The sequence below is a fragment of the Pararge aegeria genome, chromosome 15 (assembly GCF_905163445.1).
Source record: "Pararge aegeria chromosome 15, ilParAegt1.1, whole genome shotgun sequence".
In the NCBI taxonomy this organism is placed as follows: Eukaryota; Metazoa; Arthropoda; class Insecta; order Lepidoptera; family Nymphalidae; genus Pararge; species Pararge aegeria.
Genome location: NC_053194.1, coordinates 3,263,444 through 3,287,833, shown reverse-complemented (window position 1 = coordinate 3,287,833; position 24,390 = coordinate 3,263,444). Strand labels below are relative to the sequence as shown.

The following is a 24,390-nucleotide window of genomic DNA, read 5'->3' as shown; positions in this document are numbered from 1 at the left end:
TACAAAAATCGTCTGTGCATATCGAAGTATATATTAAAGTACCTGCAATTTTTAACTGACGTTGTCTATTACAGTTTGGAAAGGTTTTAAATTAGAAACATTTGTTCGAACAAAGTTTAAGCAATGTTCTCAACAAGCTCTTGCCAATTCAGAAATGAAACGGCGGTGCTTGGAAGTCAGCCAACGTTCTGTATGGCGGCTATACGTAAGAAATATAATCTAAGATTCGATAAGGCTAATTTATAAGAATTAGTCCAGTAAAACATATGAGGCTTCGCTGCCGTTATCATCATACTCAGCCATCCAAATGCTTTGTCTGGTGGGTTCCTTAGATCCCCTTTCGTCTAGGAGGTATACAACGGGTTCCCCAGGCGTCTAACAAAGCCAACAAGAGGGACATGCCGTGGAGGTTTTTAGTTCGGGTATACCCCCTTTAGAAGGGGGAGTCCCACGTAACCTCCGTCCTGCCCAAGGGTTGGAGGTAGCAATAAAGCTTTTCCACCACGCCAAAAAAAAAGAAGATTCCCTCAGACCCTCATTCTTTTTTAAAAATATTATTATGTTTGCCGTCCCAGTCCTTTAATAAAATAGATACTAACAAAAAAAGAGATACTAACAACAGACATATCGAAAAGTAATAATTTTCATGGAAATCTTATTTAGTAAAAGTTGAATAAAAAATAGTTATTAGAACTTATCATCATCATTATAATCATCATACCAACCCATTACCGAACCAATACAGAGCACAGGTCTCCTACAATCAGTAGGTTAAGGCCTTAGTCCACCACGCTGGTCCAGTGATGATTGGTGGGCTCCACACATCTTTGAGATCATTATGGAGAACTTTTAGCTTTACATTTGATGTTTTTCCTCACCATAGTACTTATTATTGGATTTTCATTAGTAGCACTTTGCTATTCAAGTGTCTACAAATTTGAAGTGTTTTGCAACATTGTACTTTTAGTAGTAGGAGAACGTTTAGGTTGAGGATGGTCAAAATTAATTTGCGCAATTGGAATGAACTACAATTTGTTTTTTATGGAGTATTTCTCGTAGATGCCTCTACGCTTATGCAATAAATTTACAGAATTTGGCATAGTTACAAGACATTTCCACTTTTATTAAATTATTCAGTATGTTTTAGGAAATAAATTCCACCCTCAACATCTGGATGCCTGGTATTCTTCTACTGTTCGAAATACCAGATCATTTCTACCACGGACTTGCAAATTATGGAACAATCTCCCATCTGATGTGTTTCCTCAAAAATACAATGTAGGGTTATTCAAGGGGCAGATAAACAAATTCCTTAAAAGCCGGCAACGCATCGGTGGCTCCTCTGGTGCTGCAAAAGTTATGGGGCCCTCCCCCATAACTTATCATTAGGTGACCCAATTGCTAAAAAAAAAAAAGGATAGACAAATAGTGATAGAGTTAGTTTAGACGCTGCTCCCATGCGGGTAGTGAGTAACCAGGTCTGATAGCTTAGCGTGCTTACCAAGACAAAGGATGAACACTGCCAATTTTCTAATCTATCAGCTCGTTTTGAAACTTCGTTTACGGATAACCTAAATGTTTGGCTTCTCCTACGTGAAACGGACAGTACAAAGTTACACGGTGTTTTGGCGGATATCGGTTTAATCGTATATCGTGTTCAAGTAGGAATTCAGCTTTGAGTGCTTGCTAGACTTTGGAAATGACTGCGATTTGTAATCAATGACATAGTGACACATATCTCTAGGGACACTGTAATATATCCCCACTGCAATGAAATATACGACATACGAGCCGTTTTAATGCTGTAATATTTTTTTTGTAAGGAAATAATGGTTAGGTAGAATTTAAAAATTATGTAAGTTGCTTCGCGAAAACTGGTTTCAAGAAACTAGACCTGCGAGACATGTGGGTCATACAACGTATACTACGAGTTTAAAACCCGGGCGCTTTTGGAACCCTCGCAGCATTTTAGTTCTAAGTGAGCGGATGCAGTTATCGCCATCATCTCACTGCAATGTACACATTTTTTATATAATATACGCATAAATAGTGCCATCCCTGTGCCTATTTGAATTAAGATATATTTGACTTTGACTTTGATAGTCATATTGTATCATCTGCACAAACTTCACGTACATTTGTTACAAAATTCCATTGAATTTCGCCGCGAAAGCCATCTAAATCTGGCCTCCTATTTATGCGGAGCACGTGCTCACAACCGCGGGCTGCAATTTGTGGAGGGCTTGGGAGTATACTCTGTATTACCTACTTATGATGGTCATGATTCTTTAAATAGTTTCTTCGCGTTAAAGAAATTTTGATTTTAGTTGCGATTTTAGACGGCATAACATTATATTCGAACAGGATTTCGTTCTCAATTTCATGTGTTTTAGATTAGTTACCCGGAACTCTAATTTTTTTTTTCTTAAACTTTTGTAGCCTGTTACTTTTTTTAAAAATCATCACCATCAAACCATTACCGGCCCAATACAGGGCACGGGTGTCTTCTCAGAATGAGAAGGGTTTAGACCGTAGTCTGGCCATGTGCGAATTGTGTTGCGGACTTCCCACGCTTTTGAGAGCATTATTGAGAACTCTCAGACATGCTCACGATGTTTTCCTTCACCGTTTAAAGAAATATTAAGATATTTAAATTGCTTAAACTAAAAGCGCCGAGAACTCTGAAAAGTCAGTAGTGCGTGCCGGGGCTCGAACTCGGAAAATCACGAAAGGAAAACCGAAGCTTTACCCAATAGTAGGCTATCATCGCTTCCGCGCGTTTTTTTTTCATAGCATCACGTGGCAGCAAAAGCTATGCGATATAGTTCTAGAAAAAAATATATATTAACTAGGCCGTCTAGAAAAGGCCGAGTTAATACATATTTTTTGATTTAATTCGTAGTGTATTTATTCTATAAGGCCCCTTTCCTTAGGCGAAGAAGACGATGAAATCTCACAGTATTATCTGATATAACAAGGTTTAATGTTTAACACGGGTCTAAGTACGCTTCGCATTGTTTTAAGAAATATCGTTTTCTACAAAGTTTGAAGTGTGATGAAATTCATCCATCCCTTATAATTTAGGTAGGCACAAACTTCTGTCTCGAGTGAAATTGCTTTACTTAAAATAAAATTAGTTTTTGTTTCTCATAAGTAGGTATATTATACGTGAGTATCTAGTTATATTAAACTGAAGTAGCTTTTGAGAAATTTTAATTTAATATATTATGAAGTATGGAAATAAGATTACATCTGTCTAGAAAGTTTTTATTGTTACATTTTAATCAAAGTATAGATACTGAATAGAAATTCCCTACTTTAATGGAATATTATTCGCGAGTTGATGCTCACACTCGCAGTAGTAACTATAGTTTATTTCCTAAATAACAAGAAAAGTTAAAAAAATAAATTTAAACACATCCTCTTATAATGGGAACATATTGGCTGAAAAGCCGGTTACGTTTAAAGAATCTAAAACCCAGAAATCTATATATAATATCTATATACCCACCATTAAGTGAAACTTACGTATTCAAACTTACTCATCGATCTATTGAGCTGGCTATGTAAGGAGTTTCCCTGAAGAATAAGATTAGAAAACAAAGAGCTGGAGAACCAAAGTCACTAATAAAGCCCAAACTAAGCAAGTTTAAATAATGGACCGACGACATAAAGAGAGTGACGGGCGGTGGGTGTATGAGGACATCTTCATCCTACTATCCTACTATCCTACTATCCTACTATATATATTTTATTAAGTAATTAAATAATATTATAAATATGAAAGTGTGGAAGTTTGTTACTCAATCACGCAAAAATGGCTTAACGGATTTGGATGAGATTTGGCATGCATGTAGGTAGCCTTTGTAATGGATAAAACAATAGGCTTCTTTTTATCCCGATTCCTTAAGTAGTTCCAGAGGGGAGATTGAAACTTGTTTTCGAGCTTAGCCGCGGGTGGACAGCTTTGAAATTGTGTACGCATAAGTGCTATAGAAAAGACGTATCTTCTATACCGATCGGTCAAATAGTTCCCGTGGCAGGATCAAGAATTGTTAGGTAACGAGTGAAGCTTAAGACTCAATTCTGAAGTCCACGCAGACGAAGTCGCGGGCAGAAACTAGTACGTCTATATATCTGTCTGTTGGCCCGGGAGTTTCCATAATGTTCTCGACGGTGTGTGGAGTCCGCCAATCTGCACTGGGCCAGCATAGTGGACTACGGCCTTTAACCCTCCTCATTTTGGAAGGAAACCTGTAGTGGCCTGGAAATGGATTGATATGAGTATAATGAGGATGATTCTTTGCATATTTTTTCGATAGCACTTCATACCACTGAAAAAGAGAAAACAGAAATTATTTGCAAAATTTATTAAGTATTTATTATTTATTAAGTTATTTATTAAATATTAAGAATTTATCTTATAGCTTTAAACGAGCAATTCTTGTATATATATATATATATATAATTGGAATCTCGGAATTGGCTCCAACGATTTTCATGAAATTTAGTTTGCAGGGGGTTTCGGGGGCGATAAATCGATCTAGCTAGGATTCATTTTTAGAAAATGTCATTTTATTTGTGTTTTCCGGTAATCGGTTATTGGTGCAACGAAGTTGCACGGGTCAGCTAGTTATATATTAAGTTATATATTAGTATTTATAATATATATTATATATAATTATATATATTATATATTAGTATTTATAATATATATTATTATATATATATATATATATATATATATAGTATAAAAACCTTTTTTGCAATAAATTTTTAATAATGCGCATACCTTAAGATTTTCACACTTCTTTTATTGGGTAGGGACGTTTCACTGTCATTAAAATTTCCCAGCGAGCCTTAGCACGTGATTTATTTGACGTCGATCTTCCTTATAAGATCTAAATCTCGCCGAGAATTCCAATTACGTTAGACGCCTGCGTGAGTGGAATGAAAGCTCATCACCTACTTATATAATACCTTGTTCCTACAGCCGATACTTTGACGACTGGAATTAACAATAATTAAAGTAGATTTTTTAATAAGTACTATGTTATTTATTATTATAGTAATATTGTTTCTTTAAAATATAAATATAACCTAAAACAAACTATTTAAAACTAAATAAAATCTAAAACGTCCTCGAAACCGCCGCAGTGAGGCACAGACAAAAAAACTTTTAATACTTCCATAATCTCTAACTGATGTTTTTAAAGACGCTTTGACAGTTTTTGAAAAAGATCTATCAATTTGTTTCCGGAGACATCTGAGCCTCAGACATTTAACTGTACCATTTGTTGATGATATATATACAAGCCTTCATATTAAAGACTATTTAAGTTTATATAACTTAAACACAAGCCTTCATATTAAAGACTATTTAAGTTTATATAACTTAAATAGTCTTTAATATGAAGGCGTGTACATAATATATCATCAACAAATGGTACAGTTAAATGTCTGAGGCTCAGATAGTTATATAAACTTAAATAGTCTTTAATATGTATCATTCATTCATATGAAAGACTGTTTAAGTTTATATAAATTAAATTGTATTTAATATGAATGAATGATTTACAATAAAAGTTTATTCATTCATTCACACACATAAAAATCGATTTGGCGGCCTTATTGCTAAATAGCGATCTCTTCTGGTAGGCGGTACAACATATTTATATATGTATGTATTTATTTATTTGATCACTGTTACGCAGTTTTATACTTTTCATCATTTCATTCATTAGCGGTTAAGTTATGTTCACAACTAAATAAATAAATGAATTAAAAATATATGTATGATATTATGGTATACATATATATCCTTAAAATAAACAAATATAATAATGATTACAAGTAATTAATTATACGAGTAAGTTATTTTTTATATTATGCTTTATTGGTTTATTAACTGTTAATTTTGCTGTGAATAAAATGCTATGTCCATCATCAGGATTCAAGTTACATAATATGTGCATGATTTCATCAAAATCGGTGGTGTGGGGAGCTGAACATAGAAAATAAACAAAAATGCAATCACGCTTTTGTATTTTTAATATGACGACTTCCATGGCGCAGCGAAGAGCGTTATGGTGTCTTGTAAAAACAAGTGGGAGGTGCCGGGTTCAATGCCCAGCAGATGCAATTAGGTTTTTATAATTTCTGAATTTTATCTGGTTTAGTTAGGGGAGGCAGGGGCTAGTTACCACTCTACCGATGCAGTACCAGTGTTACTTACGAACTAGGGAGCCGTTACCATCTCAAACTCCATCATCACTATATAATATACAGAGCCACATGAGATTGCAGTCCAGGCTTTTTTTTCCACTAGCAGTGAAAAAAAAAGTACCGATAGAAAAGGATGTCACGCAACAATTTTGTCAGGAGGGAGGCTTGGTCCGTAGCTAGTTACCGTCCTACCGACGAAGACAGCATAGAAACCGATTAGGGGTATGACTACCATACTCCCTAACAGGTTAGCCCGCTACCATATTAGACTGCATCATCTCATACCACCAGGTGAGATTCCAGTCAAGGACTTACTTAAGGTGGAATTAAAAAAAAAACTGTCTCTCCTCCCTTTTGTGGTCAGTAAAGGATTTAAGGGTCGATTTTTTTTTTTGCTGTATTAATCAACGGTTATGGCCCAGGACATTAAAGGGACACGTCCATTAACCTGAGGCGAAGGTGTTGTGCCTTATGTGGCTGTAGTTACACTGGCACCCACACACTGAACTTGTAGTGAAATAAAAAAAACAATGGACGGATGGACAACGTGCGATTTCGCCAAGTAAACTTAGAGCATGGGAAGCAAACATTAGCGTGTATTCGAAATAAAGTAGGTACCTACTTGAAATACAAAAGATTTGCCTCTTAGACAATGCCATTATTTCCTAAGGTGCAGACATGTTCCATTCCAGACGTTAACATTTATAGCATTCTGCAGAATTCCGCAATGAAAGCATTAAAATGTGAGACTTTACGGCGGGCACGTTCAAACATGTGTTGCTGCGAACTTGTGAGACTTACCACGATTTAATGCAGTATAATTTTGAAAACTCTACAGCCTTTAAATATCCCACTGCTGGGCCCAGGCCTTGTAGCTAGGAGAGTGATGACCGTTTTACTCACAACGAGCAAAGTAATGCCTAAGTAAGTAACGCCTAATCAAGGAAGATTCCTAGGCATACATTTACCTTTCACCAATCGTTTTTCACTAGGCAACCCATACGACCTAACTTGTCTAGGATTCTTGCCACAAGGAGTGGTATTATGTGTTTGTATTATCATATCTTTCAGTTTTCGAATGCATTTAAAATTCTTACTTGAAAAACCGAATTTATATATTTTTCATCTGTCTAGTGTTAGTTTACGAGTTCCCTAAACATTAAGCTCATCCGAATCGTTGGTCATCATTTTTTTTTTCGAAGCATCAGGCATCGGATTTATGCGATTCCTAGGTTTAGTGAAAACGGGCATTATTAACTCAAGAGTAACTTATTCACAAAAACTAAGAAACTGTTTTCACTTTTAACATAGCGTAGTAAAGTTTATTATGGAATAAAAAGATAACAAAGTAAGAAAGTGGCTTAAAACGTGTATGAAAGAAATATGAAACTTTTAATGCAACCGCACAGGCGCTTGAAGGAAATGTATTACTTGGCTCAAAGTTTTAAGACCTATTTCAGAACTCGCTGCCTACATAATAATGTAAGATGAGAAGGTCTTCCAAACTTAACTTGTAACAAATTGTATGTTCAGATATTCGAGACATTCATTAAAACAAGCGTTCTTTTTATAAAATTTATACAGAAAAAATTTTTGGTATCAATTTCACCTACTGGCATAATATAGAGTGCTATTTCTCTAGAAGATTTACTCTTGTAACGACGAAGTTAACTGTTCAGGGATCAGCTGCATTCTTTGAGCGAGCCAAATATTCGTTCTAATTCTGTTGGTCACCAGTCTCTTAAACTAAACTAAATTGAACTATCAGAAAATAGTGCTGTCTGCTACAAGGAACATAATTAAAAACCAATTAATTTCAATTTAGATATTTGTATAGAACGGATTTTTTTTTACAATACACACATCACATTGTTTTATTTATATATTATATGTAAATATTTAAGTAATATGCACCACGTAACTATTTTCTGTAACTGTTTTTTATCTTCGCCATTGGTTGTATTACTTATCGCTATGTAGCGATAAGGCAGCCAAATTGTATACGTGGTTTTGTTATACTTTTCTTTTTGTTCAATGTATTTTTGTGGTGTGCAATAAAAGTATATTCATTCATTCATTCATTCATTCACATCGCCATCTAGACACAAAGTAAGCATAGCTTGTGCTATGGGTACTAAGATGACTGATGAATATTTTTTTAAATAATATATTTAAATACTTATAAAATACAAATCAACACCCAGGCACTATAAACATTCAGTTCATCACACAAACATTTTCCAGTTGTGGGAATCGAACCCACAGCAAGGACTAAGAGAAGGTCGCTGCCCACTGCGCCAATCGGCTGTCAATTGAGAATTGGTACCATTGCATATCGTAATATATATTATATATATATCATTATGGCTTCTAGCCATAAGTTTCATATTATGATGCCTTGGGTGACGGCTTTAACCATCAATACTAATATTCACAAAAGTAGGTATGTATGTTTATTTGTTAACCTATGTTCGGCTCAATCGTTGCACAAATTCAGATGATGATTTTAACGTATTACAGCTTATATCCTTTATATGGACACATGTCATCTTTATTCTTATAAAACACAGAGCTCCAGTGAATTTTTAAAACCGAATTAAAACCGATGTCAAGCTTTAAATCTAGTGTAATTATAAAGTTAAAATCTACCAATAAACACTGGAACTGCGTGGAGGGTCTAAGCTTTCATACCCTTACTTTTTCTAAGAGAAAAAGCCTGTGCCGTAGTGAGGCAAAAAAAGAGGAATAAATTTGTGTACTACTAACGTTATAAGTATAAACAAAATTGTAACTGGTTAGTCACTAACATCGATTACGTACAAAAAAGAGTAAAGGCAAGGCCATACCTTAGTGGCGATGAAGTTTGCCTCCTGCGTGCGAGCTATCACAAGAATGCTACTTAAATGCCACCGCGGACGCAGGTAAGACGCCGAGCTCTTGCCTCAGCTTTCATCTTCAAAATTTTGACATTGACGTTGAGGTGAGTATACTTTAGTTGATTTACAAAAAGCACTTACACCGGACGGTTTAGCTTGAGTGATGTGGGTTCAAGACGAAAATCTACTTAGTGTTGTGGTTAATATGTTTCACACAAGCTACTGAACTTGACTTCTAGTTCGGGACTAACCATTCGTACTCATAACCACCCAAAGACGCCTTTAGATGTCGTCGGTGCAGGTCTTAAACTCCTGGTCTCTGAGTTGCAATACATAAGCAAGACGTCAACAAGTGACGTATCATTTGAACCGATTGACTTCCACTGCTGGAAATAGGTCTTTAATAGTAAGTTCCGAACACCATGGTCTTGTGCTTCTTGGATCCAGCGGATCGTTTCATGTTATCCGTCCACCACGTCGAGAGTCATCCGATGCTGCGTGTATATTATAGCAGCATGGTGGGCCTCAACTTGCCTTTCTTATCCCTGTCCCTAGTTCTAGATTAAGTGCTACATTCATTAGGATTTTTATAATCATTATATCAACCCGTTACCGGCCTCCTACAGGGCGCTGGTCTCCTCCCACAACAAGAATGGTTTAGGCCGTAGTACACCACGCTGGCTAAGTGCGGATTGGTAGACTAATTTTTGGTAATTTTATAACACGGAGTAAAAGTTATCCCTTTAAAGAGCTACACAACAAGGTACCCTAAGTAAAATTTTAAGAGCGACGCTAATATTTGTATAGAAAATAACGTCGAAACTTTTTGCGCCTCTTATGGTTAAAACTGTTTGAGCTATTAGTTTTAACCGCAACGAATCTTTTCAATGAAGATTTTTCGCTGAAATCTCTACAGATTCCTTTGAATGTTCTACATTATGAAGTTTGGCAGTTTTAAAGGTTGACGTAAATTATTATTTATAAAGAATATCATTAATTAATTTATAAAATTTTGAATTAATTAATTTAAAACGTTATATTAATTTAAATGTTTAAAACATTCGTATCACTTCTCAACTGCCATTTTTTTTGTTAAATATAAATGTTTAAATATAAGAATTTATTGCTCGCGACTTCGTTGCCACCACGCTGGCCCAGTGCAGATTGGTGGACTACACACACTTTTAATTAGAAAATTATGTATGTATAACTCTCAGGCATGCAGGTTTCCTCACGATGTTTTCCTTCACCGTTAAAGTAAGTGATATTATAGTTACTTAAAACGCACATAACTTAATTTAAAGGTGCGTGCTGGGATTCTAACTGAATCAGAAAGTGAAGTCGAGCTCCTACCCAATGTGCTATCACCGCTTTGAATCTAACATCAACGAACATCAACGACATTAAAATAATACTGTTTTGCACTCAAGAAAGTGTTTAGCCTCATTTTTCAGTAATAACACTGAAATCTACGCTCTTCAAACATTCTTACAGAAATAAGCATGTTTTAGTTTAGTTTTAAAGAAAGAATATTTTGTTTTTATTTAATTTGCACTAAATCTCTTTTGTTGACCAACCAACAACGGGGTTTAGTTCTCTAATAATACGGAAAACAAAGACCATACATTATTCTTTAAAACTAATTTGGCCTGCAGTACGTTTTGTCACATAAACATCATTTGCAACAAAACATACTACCAATAAAAACTTTTAACACTAACACACAAACTGAGTTACCAAGTAGAAAGAATGTAAGAAACGCGATGTAAACGTAAAATATTATGCCATTTTAAACGTCCACTTTCCGTTATCGTTCCACACGGTTGCATTAAAGTTTTATTACTCGTTGGCAACTCGCCAGTCATATTGTAGTCTGACTAACGACTGTGTTGCCGACATATCTCGCAACTGTGAGTTACTATAATGTCAGTCATTTTGGCTATAATGGTAATGGTGCTGGTAGTACCGTGGTTATGTGGATTGAGAGGCATATTACTGTATCATACCTTACATTATTGATATTGATCAATGCGCTGGCGAAAACAGTATTATTTATGTTATATATGATAAAATGGCAAATTAAAAACAAAATACTGTATAGTAAACCTTGAAGCATAAATAAATAAGAAACGCAAAATGGTAGTAAAATATTATGCCAATTTAAACGTCCACTTTCCGTTATCGTCTCGCTTTCAGGTTTTATTACAAGTTGGCAACTCGCCAGTCATGTTTTAGTCTGACTAACGATTTTGTTGCAACGGTATCTCATAGTAATTTTATAATGTTAGGAATTTGTATAAAATGGTTTTAGTTGATACTCAAGGGGTAAGACGAGAATGTACCCGTGTGGCAAATTTGTACCTATATCCAGGGTACACTTTATTTTTAGTCGGTTAACCTTCGGTCGGTCGGGTCGGTCGGGCGTCGGTCTAGCATTATAAGTTACGCCGCTAAACGTAGCTTTTAATGACAAAATTACTTTTGCCTGTAAATCTATAAGTAACATCTCGCAAAATATTATGCATATTTTTCTATTCCAATCCATGCTATTATTAGATGTTTTTTAATTTGTTTGCTTGATATTTATGTTGGGCTCGAATACTGTACCAATCTTGGTGAAATTTGGACCATTTATCGCTAGCATCCTGGAGGACATGTCATAACTTTTGTCCCGTTAATGCACGTGGGCAAAGTTCTATTTAACCTAGCGACAGGACAACCAATCTTGTCGAAATTTTACTTAAAGATGCATCTTTGAGACGGATAGGGTATTAAATATCCCGTTAAAATGAATAGTATTCACAAAATTAAAATAAAAGCGGTTCAGAAAGCGAGAAAAGGTTGGTAAATAAGCTTTCTTAAGGGCATTGGAAATAAAGGGTAAAATAGAGATGGGTCGAAAATCAGAAAAGATATCTGGAAGAGCCTTCTTAGGAAGAGGTGTAACATGAGCGCTCTTCCATGAGAAATTTGAAAGTGGATACACGTTCATTAAAATGCACGGGTAATAATTAAACTAATTTGTTAATATTGCTATTAGTGCTGAACTTGTTTGGAAGGTAAACGTATTATATGTAAATTCTAACACAAACTAACGATTATTATAGTAGTCAAAGGTTAGGGAACTAAGGGTCATCGCGCACTACGATGCCATAGCCACAGTAATTGACTGCACCGATAAAGTAACGCAATAAAATAGGACGCATCGAACCCGCAACTCGCAACTGGCTTCAAGAAGTGTCTGACTATGTGGTTCGGTCAAACTTTGGGTACTTTATTATCACCAAACCATCATTATATACGGTCGAAAACTTTTGATGAGATCTCTAAATTCCCATCTTGTGCCGATTGCGAGCAATAACCCTATACGTCATTTTAATATCAAATGTCCAACTAGTTTTGGTCTACTAACTGGATTTTCCGGTGTGGAGGTCACCAAATCACCAATTTGACGGCCGATTGGCGCAGTTTGCAGCGACCCTGCTTTCTGAGCCTAAAGCCGTGGGTTCGATTCCCACTACTGGAAAATGTCTGTGTGTTGAGCATGCATGTTTTTCAGTGTCTGGGTGTTTATATGTATATTCTAAGTATTTATGTATGTTATTCAAAAAAAAATATTCATCAGTCATCTTAGTACCCATAACACAAGCTACGCTTACTGTGGGGCTAGATGGCGATGTGTGTATTGTCGTAGTATATTTAAAAAAAAAAAAAAACTAGATGGCACAACAACAATAAATGTGATCTATCATAATAATATGGAAAATGGTGGATCCTACGTGGCAACTATACAACAAGGAACACGTTCTACTGTAACGCCCTGCGTCCACCAACGTTAGGCTTAGTTGTTAAGCCTCATGTGCCTGTAATTATACCGGCAACCTCGCCTTCAGACCAAAACACATAAATACGGCTTGGCGGTGAAAATAAGCAGTAGTACTTACTTAAAAGAGTTCTGTTACAAAAAGGTCAACTACTGCTATTGTTTAGTGTGCGAGGTCCTTAACAAGTTTTATATTATTAGTTATTTTAGCTCATTACTTTACCTACACTAATAATATTAGTATGTACAAAGTTGAATGTAATAATTTTAGTGATACGCATTACGTGAATGAAATGTTCCATCAGTGTAACAATATCTGGAGGCGTATTAAAGAGATTTACGAACATAATGTTGTTTACATCGTACCAACAAATACATTAGGCACATAGAAACACGGTCGGTTTTACATAGACCGTCTCGCTTTAACTTTTTCTCAAACAAGCTTAAAGATTCTGGCTTCGCACGCACAGGTAAGATGAAATAAACCAGCTCACAAACAAAGTAGTCACTTAATTATTTCCATCATAATGATGACTCGATTTACTTATAACACTTATAAACTTATTCTAATCGGACAACCTTTTTCCGCCAAGCCACTCTAATAATGCCCCCATCTTCTTCTTTCCCCCCGTTTACGACTTTCCCAGCAATCCCACCGCCAACTCACGTTGACCTATCGGAAGAGACCTAGGAATTGGCGGTCAACTGAATTGACTAAAATTATACAAAAATACTAAAATTATTTCCGTTTTAAGACAACACACCATAGCTTTAATTTGCGAACCTAATGGTGCTCCCACATTGCCGTTAGAAAATGTTTAATAACGTTAGTAAACATTTGTTAGCAAACATTTAATCACAAATAAATTTTCATGTTAGAAAATGTTTAGTAATGTTAGTAAACATTTTATAACAAAACAAATTATAACAAAATAAAACATGTGTTATCTTTTGTTTGTAAACATTTTATAAGGGTGATGGCGGGATAGGCGGTGCGGTGCGGTGGGGGTTAGAGTACGCAGGTCGCTGCGCGTGGTGTCTCGCTTGTCAGTTCCTTTGTGTCAGCGTGCATCGCTGTGCGTGTGTATTAGTGGTTGCGCGTGCGCCAAGCAATAAAATATGTCCGGTAATTGGAATAACGATGATGTTTACAAACTGATTGAAATGTTTCAAGCAAGAGAAGTACTATGGAACACGATGTCAGAGAGCTACAAAGACCGAAATAAAAAACACGATGCTTGGATGGAAATTGCCAGTGAATTTAATATGGATAAAAAAGTAATTGAAAAAAAGATTCGATCACTCGTAGGTCAATTTAACCGAGAATGTAAATCTAATAAATCTGGTGCAGGAGCTAATGAGTCAAGTAAATGGTTTGCATTTAAAAAACTCATGTTCCTTAAAGGCAAAAATATTCCAAGTTTAACTGTCGATGGAGGGTTGCAGGTGAGTTTTATTTTAACGTCTTTTAATAATATTTAAATGCCCAGTCCAAAAACCCTTCATTTGAAAAATATTCTGCGAATTCTTTTCTTATTTCTTTCCCATCATCTGTCAGGGATTCACATGCTTCAAGTGGTGTTAATTGCTGCTGTTCTAATCTCCATTGTCCATCGATACGTGTACCAGTTACTATGTCATCTCCATCATAGTATTGAGATGGAGCGTAAATCATGCTCGATTCAGTTTTTCTTATAAAATTATGCAGTAGCACGCATGTCATAATTAAAGTAGTAGTTTTTTCTGGATCTAATAATATTGTAGTTCGTAAAACTCTAAATCTGGCTGACAAAATCCCAAATGCGTTCTCTACTGTTCTCCTCGCACGACTCAGTCTATAACTGAAGATTCTTTCCTTAGAATTGCTATCCTGTGGTCCTGGAAAAGGTTTTAATAAGTGTTTTTGTAAAGGGAACGCATCATCTGTTACGAACACATAAGGAAGAGGTTTGTTTCTGCCTGGTAGTGAGCTGTCACTGGGTATTTTTAAACTATTGTCGTTAATTTTATTTCGAAATTTTGTGTTTGCGAAAACTCCGCCATCACTTATGCGTCCTTGGCAGCCAATATTCACGTACAGAAAGTTGTATTCTGCGTCCACTATCGCTAAAAGTACAACGCTGTAAAATCCTTTATAGTTGTAATATTCACTGCCGCTATCAATTGGCTTTTGTATGGCTACGTGCTTTCCATCGATACTTCCTAAGCAATTTGGGAAATTCCATTTTTCTTCAAATGAATTTGCCACGTGTAGCCACTCTTGAGGTGTTGTTGGTATCTGGAACAAAAATAGAAGATTAAGAAATAGGCGCGAAAAATAAATTTATAACTCGTTATTCTAACAAATTTTATTGGATATTTTTATTAAGTATGAAATATTAATAGAATACACTATAAAAAAATATGATTTCAGTTAAGGGTTGTTAAGTAATAGAAAAAGAAAATCGCGGTTATAGATTTTTTTACAATTTTAGCTAATTTGACGCGCCTATAACTTGAAATTATCGTTTAGTTCTATTCTTTCAGGGTAACGAAGAAAACAGAATTGCTTCAGAAAACACTCTCAGTTTGAACGAAACAGGAAATACTGTCACTGATGAAACTACGGGCACGCCTTTCGCCACCCCAAAACCATTTCGGAAAAGAAGACGGCCTGAAGTAGAACAAGATCCAACACAACAAGAAGCTGTAAATATTTTACAAAGAATGTACGAATCTAGAAAAAGCAGGGATGAAAATGACGCATTTGGAGAGTATGTCTCGATGAAACTGAAACAAATAAAAAACAGTAATGCTAAGAATACTGCTCAACATCACATTAACAATATTTTGTACAATGCGACAATGGGACAATATGATTTTCCAACAACCTTTACAGACCCAACCGCTAGTAGTTCCTGGGGATACAACTCTGAACCAAATCTATCCACTTTTTCGGAAAATAATGCTGACTGTAGCTCGAGAGGATACTACACCGCACCGAGTCCCTCGGCTTCATTTGAAACCAGTTCTTCGGATAACTCCAGGACACATACTCGTACCAGCGCAAGAACACAGAGTCCGTCTAATTTATCGGAATCAAGCCAAGATTCGACCCAATCATTAAACGATTTGTTGGAATCAATCAAAAATTAAAAAATACATGTTTGGTTTGTTAAGTATTAAAAAAATTATTAGTAAGGTAAGATAGGTACCTACCTAAAGTATGATTAGATTAGATCATATTAAAAGTAAATAAAAAAATAATTAAAAATGTTGTTTGACTTACCTGTATGTATTCCTTTAAAACCTCATTGAGAGCCTCGCACACTTCTGGTACGATAATAGATATCACTTGGTCTGACAACTTGAACACATTTCCAAGACTTTTATAACTGCTACCAGTTGCCAAAAATCTTAACGTTACCGCAAGTCTTTCCGTCACACTTACAGATTTTCTAAATGTAGTGTCTCGTTTGCCTATTTTTGCCCCAATTAAATTTTGTAGATATTCAAATTCGGAACTGTTCATTCTTATAAAATCTTTTAAGCAACCATCAATACCTAAATCCTTGAGATAGTCTGTGGCACTATATTTTCCTCTAGCTTTTAGCGTTTGGCGCATCCAATAAGAGCGCTTTTTCTTCTTTTTTAAACAAAAAATAAAAGCTATTCCAATGAGCAAATCTTCTTCCATTTTCGTGTAGACGTCCTCAGCCCTCAGAAGGCGAAACCAAACTGCGTGCCAATACTAGATGTTATAAAATGTTTAAACATTTTCCATCAATGTAGGAGCACTTATAACATGTAACAGTTTCTAACAAAGTGCAACAATTGTTAACATTTGTTAGTAAATGTTTTGGTGTTATAAAATGTTTACAAACATTTTATAACGGCAATGTGGGAGCACCATAAGAAAGGGAATTTTCAATTTTCGGATATACAGCTAGAGAGTTTTAAAAACAGAATAACTTTATTTTATTAAAAATAATAATTACGATCACTAGCTATTTATGCCCCACTGCTTTATCATAACAGGGAGGGTTATAGACCAAATATTTTTTTAATAATAGGAGTTGACCTGAAATAACTGAGTGATTCATTTTTGATATTAATTCGTTCACCATTAGTAACAATACAATAGGACACGGGTCTTCTCCCGGAATAAAAGGGGCTTAAACCTTAAGTCCATCTCGCTGGCCATGTGTGGATTGGTGGACTACACACCCCTTTTGACAATATTATTTAGGCTCTCAGGCATACAGGTCTTTCCAGGATGCACAGTTTTAAGGAAAACATCCTAAACTTATGAAGAAAAGGTTCCAACTCGGCCCCCCGAAAACGAAGCCGAAGTCGAGGACAATAGACTATGACTACTTCTCCTAACCACTCACTTAATTCGTTTATTCAATAATAATTAATTATCCATAAATGTTACTTTTATACACGTAAAATTTTGCGCAGGTACATATTTGGTGCCATAACAAGAACACAGATACTAATTTGTATTACGACGGGTGGAATAATTTACTTCCAACATTATGTGCATGAAATGTTCCATCAGGCTAATGGTATCTAGAAATGTAATAAGGAGAATTACCGATACAATGTTACTTAGAGAAAAACAACATGAATAATAGACACATTAATGGAGTTATTACATTTATACGTAATAAGTACTATGATTAAATCCAACTCCTTGGGGTAGCGTTCGAAAAACATTATGCGATATTTCCTTCGAGAAACTCTCACTGCCTGAAAATCGAATTTTTGATCGTTGAATATGATCAATATAATTTTAGAAACCTAAGAATGAAGCTCTCCCCGTATGTCACTCAGCGAACTTTTGACAGAGCTACTAGTATGTTCGGAGTATCTCTACACTTCTACGTATACAAATCCCCAAATAATGTCACCGAGGTGTATGATGTAATTTTGTAATTTTGTAGACAAATACGAAGCGCTTTGCATCTACTTCTTAATGCGCACTGAAAAGATCAGCTGCCCAATTCACTTACTTTTCCAACAAGTTGCCAACTCGCCGTCTTCACACAAAACGCATTATTTGATAGGGACAGTTGAAAACTCATCGCATTTTCATCTGAGTAGATATAACAGATGGCCACCACTTAAATGTTGTAAAAGTTATTTATTTATTTTGTTTTTATTTAAACTCTATATTTGTACAACACTACGAAGATAAGACTATATAACTAAGAAGAAGAATATAAAACCAAGATAGAAGAAGAATGCAGAAGGCGACGTTATCGCTCACAAAAGTTACTGAATGGGCAGCAGGAATACCTACCCTTCTTTTTTCTTACCTCATCATCTAATTAGGTATCTTCAAATCGAATGTGAAACTGGAGCGAGCACTAAGGCTGCGACAATTCATCATTTGAGATTGCAATTTACAGCCACTTGGCATGTTTTAATATTAAAAACATCAAATATGGCAAATTATTACAAAATTATCAGTCCATGATTCCATTGAAAAGTAAGTTAAATTATAAACTAAAATCTACTAGGGAAACAGATCCGTAGAAGAGTTATAGACAAAGTCAGAATCTAATATATTTTATAGAATATAACCTTTATTGAATATAATGAATAACTTTTTACTTTATTTATCATTTAGCTTTATGATATTTTCTTAGATAAAGGTGTTATTCACAACTGACTTACTAAAGGATAAAATAAATTTTGACTTATTTTAAACCACTTGTTATCTGTTTAGGCTTTGGAAAACTTAGCTGGTGTTCAGCAATTGAACTAAATTAACTGGTTTAAACCTAGTATCTTAAAGATAACCGATTATAGTATTACCATCTTATCAGTGTCATCTAAAACAAAGTTAGTCAACTTAGTAATATCATTTTTCTGATATTTATATTGAAATATTGTATCGTGCAAATATGTATAAAATAAAGAATAAATATTACCACGTATATGAGAAGTCCACGGATACAAAATTATAGAATATCAATACCTAAGGATATCCAAAGATATTTTATGAAATAGCCGTGATAAAAGCTATCCTCCATTACAGAATTGGTACAATGTTTATTGAAATCTATTGAATACCAATTTCATAAGGGATTTGATGTTGTACTAAATTTTTACTACATCATATTTTACCTGATTGTCTTAACATAACAATAGGTAGTGTTTGTGTGACCTAGTTTCTAGGATCCATAAATAATTCTAATATGCGATTACGCATTATTCAAGTTAGTAACAAGAAAGCTTGGACTATTGAGATTGGACTACATTTCTAAGCTCACTATACTAAGTAATTTATTGAAAGATGAATAAATGTATGAATACACTTAAACTGTACACAACATAAACATACAGAAAAATTGAAAATAAACATTTTTCACAAAGTATACAATTTGGCGACCTTATCGCTACATAGCGATCTCTTCCAGGCAACCAATGGCGTAAAACACAGATCAAGAAGGGTGGTGCATATAAATATATTTATTTGCATATAATATCTAAGGTAGTTGATGATTAAACTTAAATGAGAATAATGAAAATAAATAAAACACTTTAAGGCCTCCGTGGGGTCTTCTGCCACAATGAGAGCTGAGAATGAGATGTCGTGCTTAACCACGCTGGCCCATGGTTTATTTGTGGACTCCACCTTTGTTTTTTTATATTTATAATTCTATATTTAATTTAATATACCATCATGTTTTGATGTATTTTTTTTTTCTTTAAAAAAATATAATCTATATTTCTAATCGGCCAGGCCTCGTTTGACGTTTTCTTTTTTTTTTACCGTCACACAGATATTACCTTCATGCGTTTTCTTATAAACTTAACTTCTTATTTTCTACTAGTACATAAAGTGAGAGAGCAGTCTAAATGCAAACTTTTTGCAGCTATAAAAGTCTTGTACGCTACCAATAGAAACAAAGTTAACGTGGTCACGTTGTAGAAAACCCCATCGGAGCAGTAACTTATATTTCGAATAATCTCATTCCCGAAGACGCAAATCCTAGAATAACGTTGATTTATTGTTTGGCTACGACGTTGGGAGAATCTTAACTTTATTACGCGACTAAACATGTAGCAAGATAACTTAAGTTATCAAATTATTGTTTCATCACTATCCAAATCTCGAGCACTACAAGCCAGTTAAATCATCTGCTTGGATTTTTTTCTATTTTTAAATAGCCTGCATTGGAGTGCAGTTTATTAGCGTCTTTACTCTGTGCTTATTTGCTCTGTGAGTATTTTGAAGATTAATATAATATTATGGAATTTAGACGCATAGATAGTAGAGGTGTAGGAGGGGCATGCAATATTTGAATTTTTCAGCGATCAACGAAAGGCAGTCTTAGCAGATGGTGAGCCAATTGCCGCAACTATCCAGTGAACCAAAATGGGATGCATGCGTGGATATTTTGCGAGGTACTAAGAAAAGAGGGGTAAAAAATAGTGGGACAGGCATATGTCTATGTCCTAAAGAACTCTTTACTAGATGTAATGCATAAGCTGTTCCTAAAAGATCGAGCGGAGGAGGTTTTTTAGTCCGTTGGCCGTTGGGCAATATTTTCAATGCAGTTGGGCATGCATAAGGCATCCATGAGGATCCTTCCATCCCCCCTCCCCCAATAAAAATTCCAAGGTTAAGTTAAACTTTAGGGGTGATGTTTCGTATATCAATTTACCATCTTAAACACATATTTGATTATTTTTTACTTACAACCTAAATAAATTGCTTTATGCTCCATAATTGGCAGTGACAAGCCATATTAATAGATCCTTTTTGACTTAAAAATTGGTTCATAAAAACACTCTAGGGTTATAGATTTAAAATAACTGTCATACCACCATTAACATCGTGCTACCTGCATCATCACTTTCGACCAGGGTGTAATTGTAGTCACGGGCTAACTTGTAGTGGAATACAAAAAATAAGAAGAATACGACGTGCAGAATATTGATTGATGTAATACATACCTCTTTCGTAATTTACTAAAATGTTTACGCATTAGATAAATAAGAATAAAATAGTAGCGATAAAAGTAGGAAAATTGATAATTTCCCGACTTCTCGTCGTAATGTGTAAACAAAATATCTACATAATTTCTCACAATCTCCCAGCCAGTTATAAATCATCGAGGCTTGGTTCTCGTCTTCAGGAACAAGACGCGTTTATATGAGTTATGGTCATTGTTATTGGACGCAGATGTTTATAAGCTTACGGTGCCGAAACGTGGACACTGACAGCGAGGCTAATTCACAAACTTCAAGTCGCTCAGCGTGCTATGGAAAGAGCTATGCTTCGTATTTCTTTGAGGGATATGATCCGTAACGAAGTTATTCGCCAAAGAACTAAAGTGACTGACATAGCCTTTCGTGTTAGCGTACTCAAGTGGCAGTGGGCTGGTCATGTTTGTCGGACAACCGATGGACGTTTGAGTCGAAAGGTTCGCGAGTGGAGACCGCGTGTCGGTAAACGGAGTGTCGGACGCCCCCAAACTAGATGGAGCGACGACCTCCGAAAAGTGGCAGGCATCGACTGGATGAGGAAAGCCGAAAATAGGAAAAGTTGGCGCTGCTTGAAAGAGGCCTATGTCCAGCAGTGGACGCACAATGGCTGATGATGATGATTTATAAGCTGCTGGTAATACATCTGAAGGGCGTGATTGCCGGTGTTATAACAGCCACATAAGGCTTAAAACCTACGCCTCAGGTTGTTGGACACAGGTCGGCACTTCGCAGGACGTGACCGTTATCCTTAAATCCTTTTTATTTTGGGGGGAGACCCGGTATTAGATTGATAATGATGATCATGCAGTTCGTAGCATTCTACGGCTTTCGATGTATTAATGAAGTAATGCTGCTCAGACTCGTAAGACTTTTAAGGATTGCTCCGGACTACTTTTGTTTTACAGGTATTGGATAGCAAACATTTTGCGCAGACTTTACAACTTTCCTACAATATAAAAAAGGACACCAAAGTCCTCTCCAATACTCTTTATATTTTCTTGCCTGCCTACATTTAATAACCAACGAACCATGTAACTATTCAGAACCAGGAATAAATGCATACGTTCATTAAGTGTATATTTTAAGTATTACGTTGCTTAGATACTTTGGCAACTTCAACAAAATGCCAAACAATTTTTATTACAACAAAGCTGGAAGTTGCCTTTCAGTAATAAATTCTAAAAGCTAGCGTATGAATCACAATGTTATGCTGTAGGTACAATGTAAAAACATAAAATGCAATTAAGTTAACATCTCGTTAAAGCATTAACGTATTTTTTTCAATTATGCGTCAAGCGCAAATTCTGTTGACAACAAAAATTTTAATTTGGCTGCCACACTCCGATTACCTATTATTTGATTATGAATGACGTTAGTTGCCTGCGGGTAATAAATTACGAAGCTACAGTGTGAACACGTAGTGTTATCCTCACTGGCGTGAACAGTAACAGGAAATGAAAACATAATGTGCCATCATAACACAATTATTTCAGATGTGGAAATGTTATTTATTTTGCTACCCTTAATATAATCACATCACACCATATACTGAAACCCAGCGAAACGAGGTCTCATATTTTGCTTAATTAGAATTTATTGTCTTTGTAACTCAATGTAACTACATGAACTAAATAGTCATCATCATCATTCAGTCATATATCGTTGCAAGATGGCCTGCCTATCGGATATATTTCGGAGAGTGTGCTGAGAACTGTTTCATCTAGTTCCCCCCTTACCTTTTTGCCATCGAACCGCGAGGCACTAAGGATCTGGATCCCTACGTGGTTGATAAATCCCGGACGCGTACGATACGCTTTGCATCTTCGTTTCTTATTCGCACCTCTAGGATCTGGAAAGCCCTTCCAGCCTCCATTTTCCCCAGTACTTACAATATTAGTATGTTCAAATCAAGAATGGATAGGCATTTTCTAGGCAAGCGCGTTCAACTTTAGGCTGCAGCATAACTTACCATTAGTTAAGATTGCAGACAAGAACAATAAAAAAAAAAATCATCAGTGTCACTTTAACCGATTGACGTCCGCTGAAATCAACGGTCCTGGGCCGCTTGTTTTTCTTGGTCGTCCGGATGGGGGGCGGCCAATGCTAGGTAGCATTGGCCGCCGGTTATTAACGGTGCGGAGTCGTCATTCCAGCAACTTGGACCAATGAACGTTATGGTTACCACAACGTCCATTGGAGCTATAGTCCTGCCCATTGCCACTTCACCTCAGCCGCTGAGCTGTATTGGCAACTCTGAACTATTAAAGAGGCCGTGTTCAATTTTGATCAGATCTCCATTTGAAGACACTCAGTCATGGAACCAGCTGTTGAAACTATCTACAAGTTTTCATTTCGTTAATTATTGATTTAGTGCTCATTTCTAACTATGTTAGATTAACACTCAATTTTATAATATTAGGAATACAAGTCCTACGCGTGGTAACGAAATAGTATTTAAGATTTGGGTTTCAAATTTGATCAAATCGCTCTCTTAGTGTGAAGACGCTCACTTGTGGTAGCAGCTGTTGCATCTAGCTGTAAGTTCTTGTCTCGGTGAACTAATTTAACGGCCGACTGGCGCAGTGAGAAGCGACCCTGCTTTCTGAGTTCAAGGCCGTGGGTTCGATAACTGGAAAATGTTTGTGTAATGAGTATGAACGTTTTTTTATTGTCTGGGTGTCTATCTGTATATTATAAGTATTTATGTATATTATTCCAAAAAATATTTACCACACACAAGCTACCCTTACTTTGGAGCTACATGGCGATGTGTGTATAGTCGTAATATATTTATATTTATATTTACTTTTTACTTATTTTAGTTCTACTGCCATGAAATAGAACTAAAATAAGTATAAAGTATAACGAACGTCAATCACTGTTAAAGCTAGAACACTGTGGAACTCGCGCCCCTTTGATATACGTCATTCCGAAACCATTCACCTGTTTAAACATCGCTTAAAAAATTATTACTTACCTACGTGATTGAGTATTATGTAAGTTTATAATAGCATGCATATATATCATTTATATCTATTATCTTAATATATATAAATCTCCTGTCACGATGTTTGTCCGCGATAGACTCCTAAACTACTTAACAGATTTTGAATTAAATTGGCACACCGTGAGCAGTCTGGTCCAACTTAAGAGATAGGATAGCTTAAATCTTTAATTATAGTCGCAATTTTATTTTATTGCAAATTATTTGTCTATAATTAATTGACAGTCACATGTTATACATATACTACTATACTCATTTAAGGCTTAGCAATACTGAATACTTTAAAAACAAAATCAAACGCAGACGAAGTCGCGGGCAACAGCTAGTAGTATATATAAATTTGTATCGGTATTTGTGTAGTTAATATGTAAATGAAGTATGTATGTTCATGTAAGTTTATTTTATTTTTTTGTAACATACTTTATGTACAGTCCACTTTCCACTTTTTTATCGGCTTCGTACGCTCAGGTTGCCTT

General features: G+C 35.6%; 2 protein-coding genes across 3 annotated transcripts; one reads left to right on the top strand and one right to left on the bottom strand.

The window, feature by feature from the left end:
* The first annotated feature begins 13,949 nt into the window (after window positions 1-13,949).
* On the top strand, window positions 13,950-16,109 carry LOC120629924. Its single transcript, XM_039899008.1, has 2 exons — window positions 13,950-14,370; window positions 15,451-16,109. The coding sequence occupies exons 1-2, from the start codon at window positions 14,044-14,046 to the stop codon at window positions 16,057-16,059; spliced, it is 936 nt and encodes a 311-aa protein (XP_039754942.1). The 5' UTR covers window positions 13,950-14,043; the 3' UTR covers window positions 16,060-16,109.
* Window positions 14,163-16,652, bottom strand: LOC120629923 (putative nuclease HARBI1). Of its 2 annotated transcripts, XM_039899007.1 has the most exons (3): window positions 16,193-16,652; window positions 15,003-15,202; window positions 14,163-14,802 (listed from the first exon to the last, which is right to left on the bottom strand). In XM_039899007.1, the coding sequence occupies exons 1-3, from the start codon at window positions 16,598-16,600 to the stop codon at window positions 14,790-14,792; spliced, it is 621 nt and encodes a 206-aa protein (XP_039754941.1). In that variant the 5' UTR covers window positions 16,601-16,652; the 3' UTR covers window positions 14,163-14,789. The 2 variants fall into 2 exon arrangements, with proteins under 2 accessions (XP_039754941.1, XP_039754940.1); XM_039899006.1 differs by having other exon boundaries at window positions 14,163-15,202.
* Window positions 16,653-24,390: the final 7,738 nt, after the last annotated feature.

Coding starts and splice junctions, on each gene's coding strand:
- LOC120629924 (XM_039899008.1), top strand. CDS start 14,044: ATGTCCGGTAATTGGAATAACGATGATGTTTACAAACTGATTGAAATG. Junction 14,371..15,450: donor CTGTCGATGGAGGGTTGCAG/GTGAGTTTTATT, acceptor CTATTCTTTCAG/GGTAACGAAGAAAACAGAAT.
- LOC120629923 (XM_039899006.1), bottom strand. CDS start 16,600: ATGGAAGAAGATTTGCTCATTGGAATAGCTTTTATTTTTTGTTTAAAA. Junction 15,203..16,192: donor TTTTAAAGGAATACATACAG/GTAAGTCAAACA, acceptor TTTTTGTTCCAG/ATACCAACAACACCTCAAGA.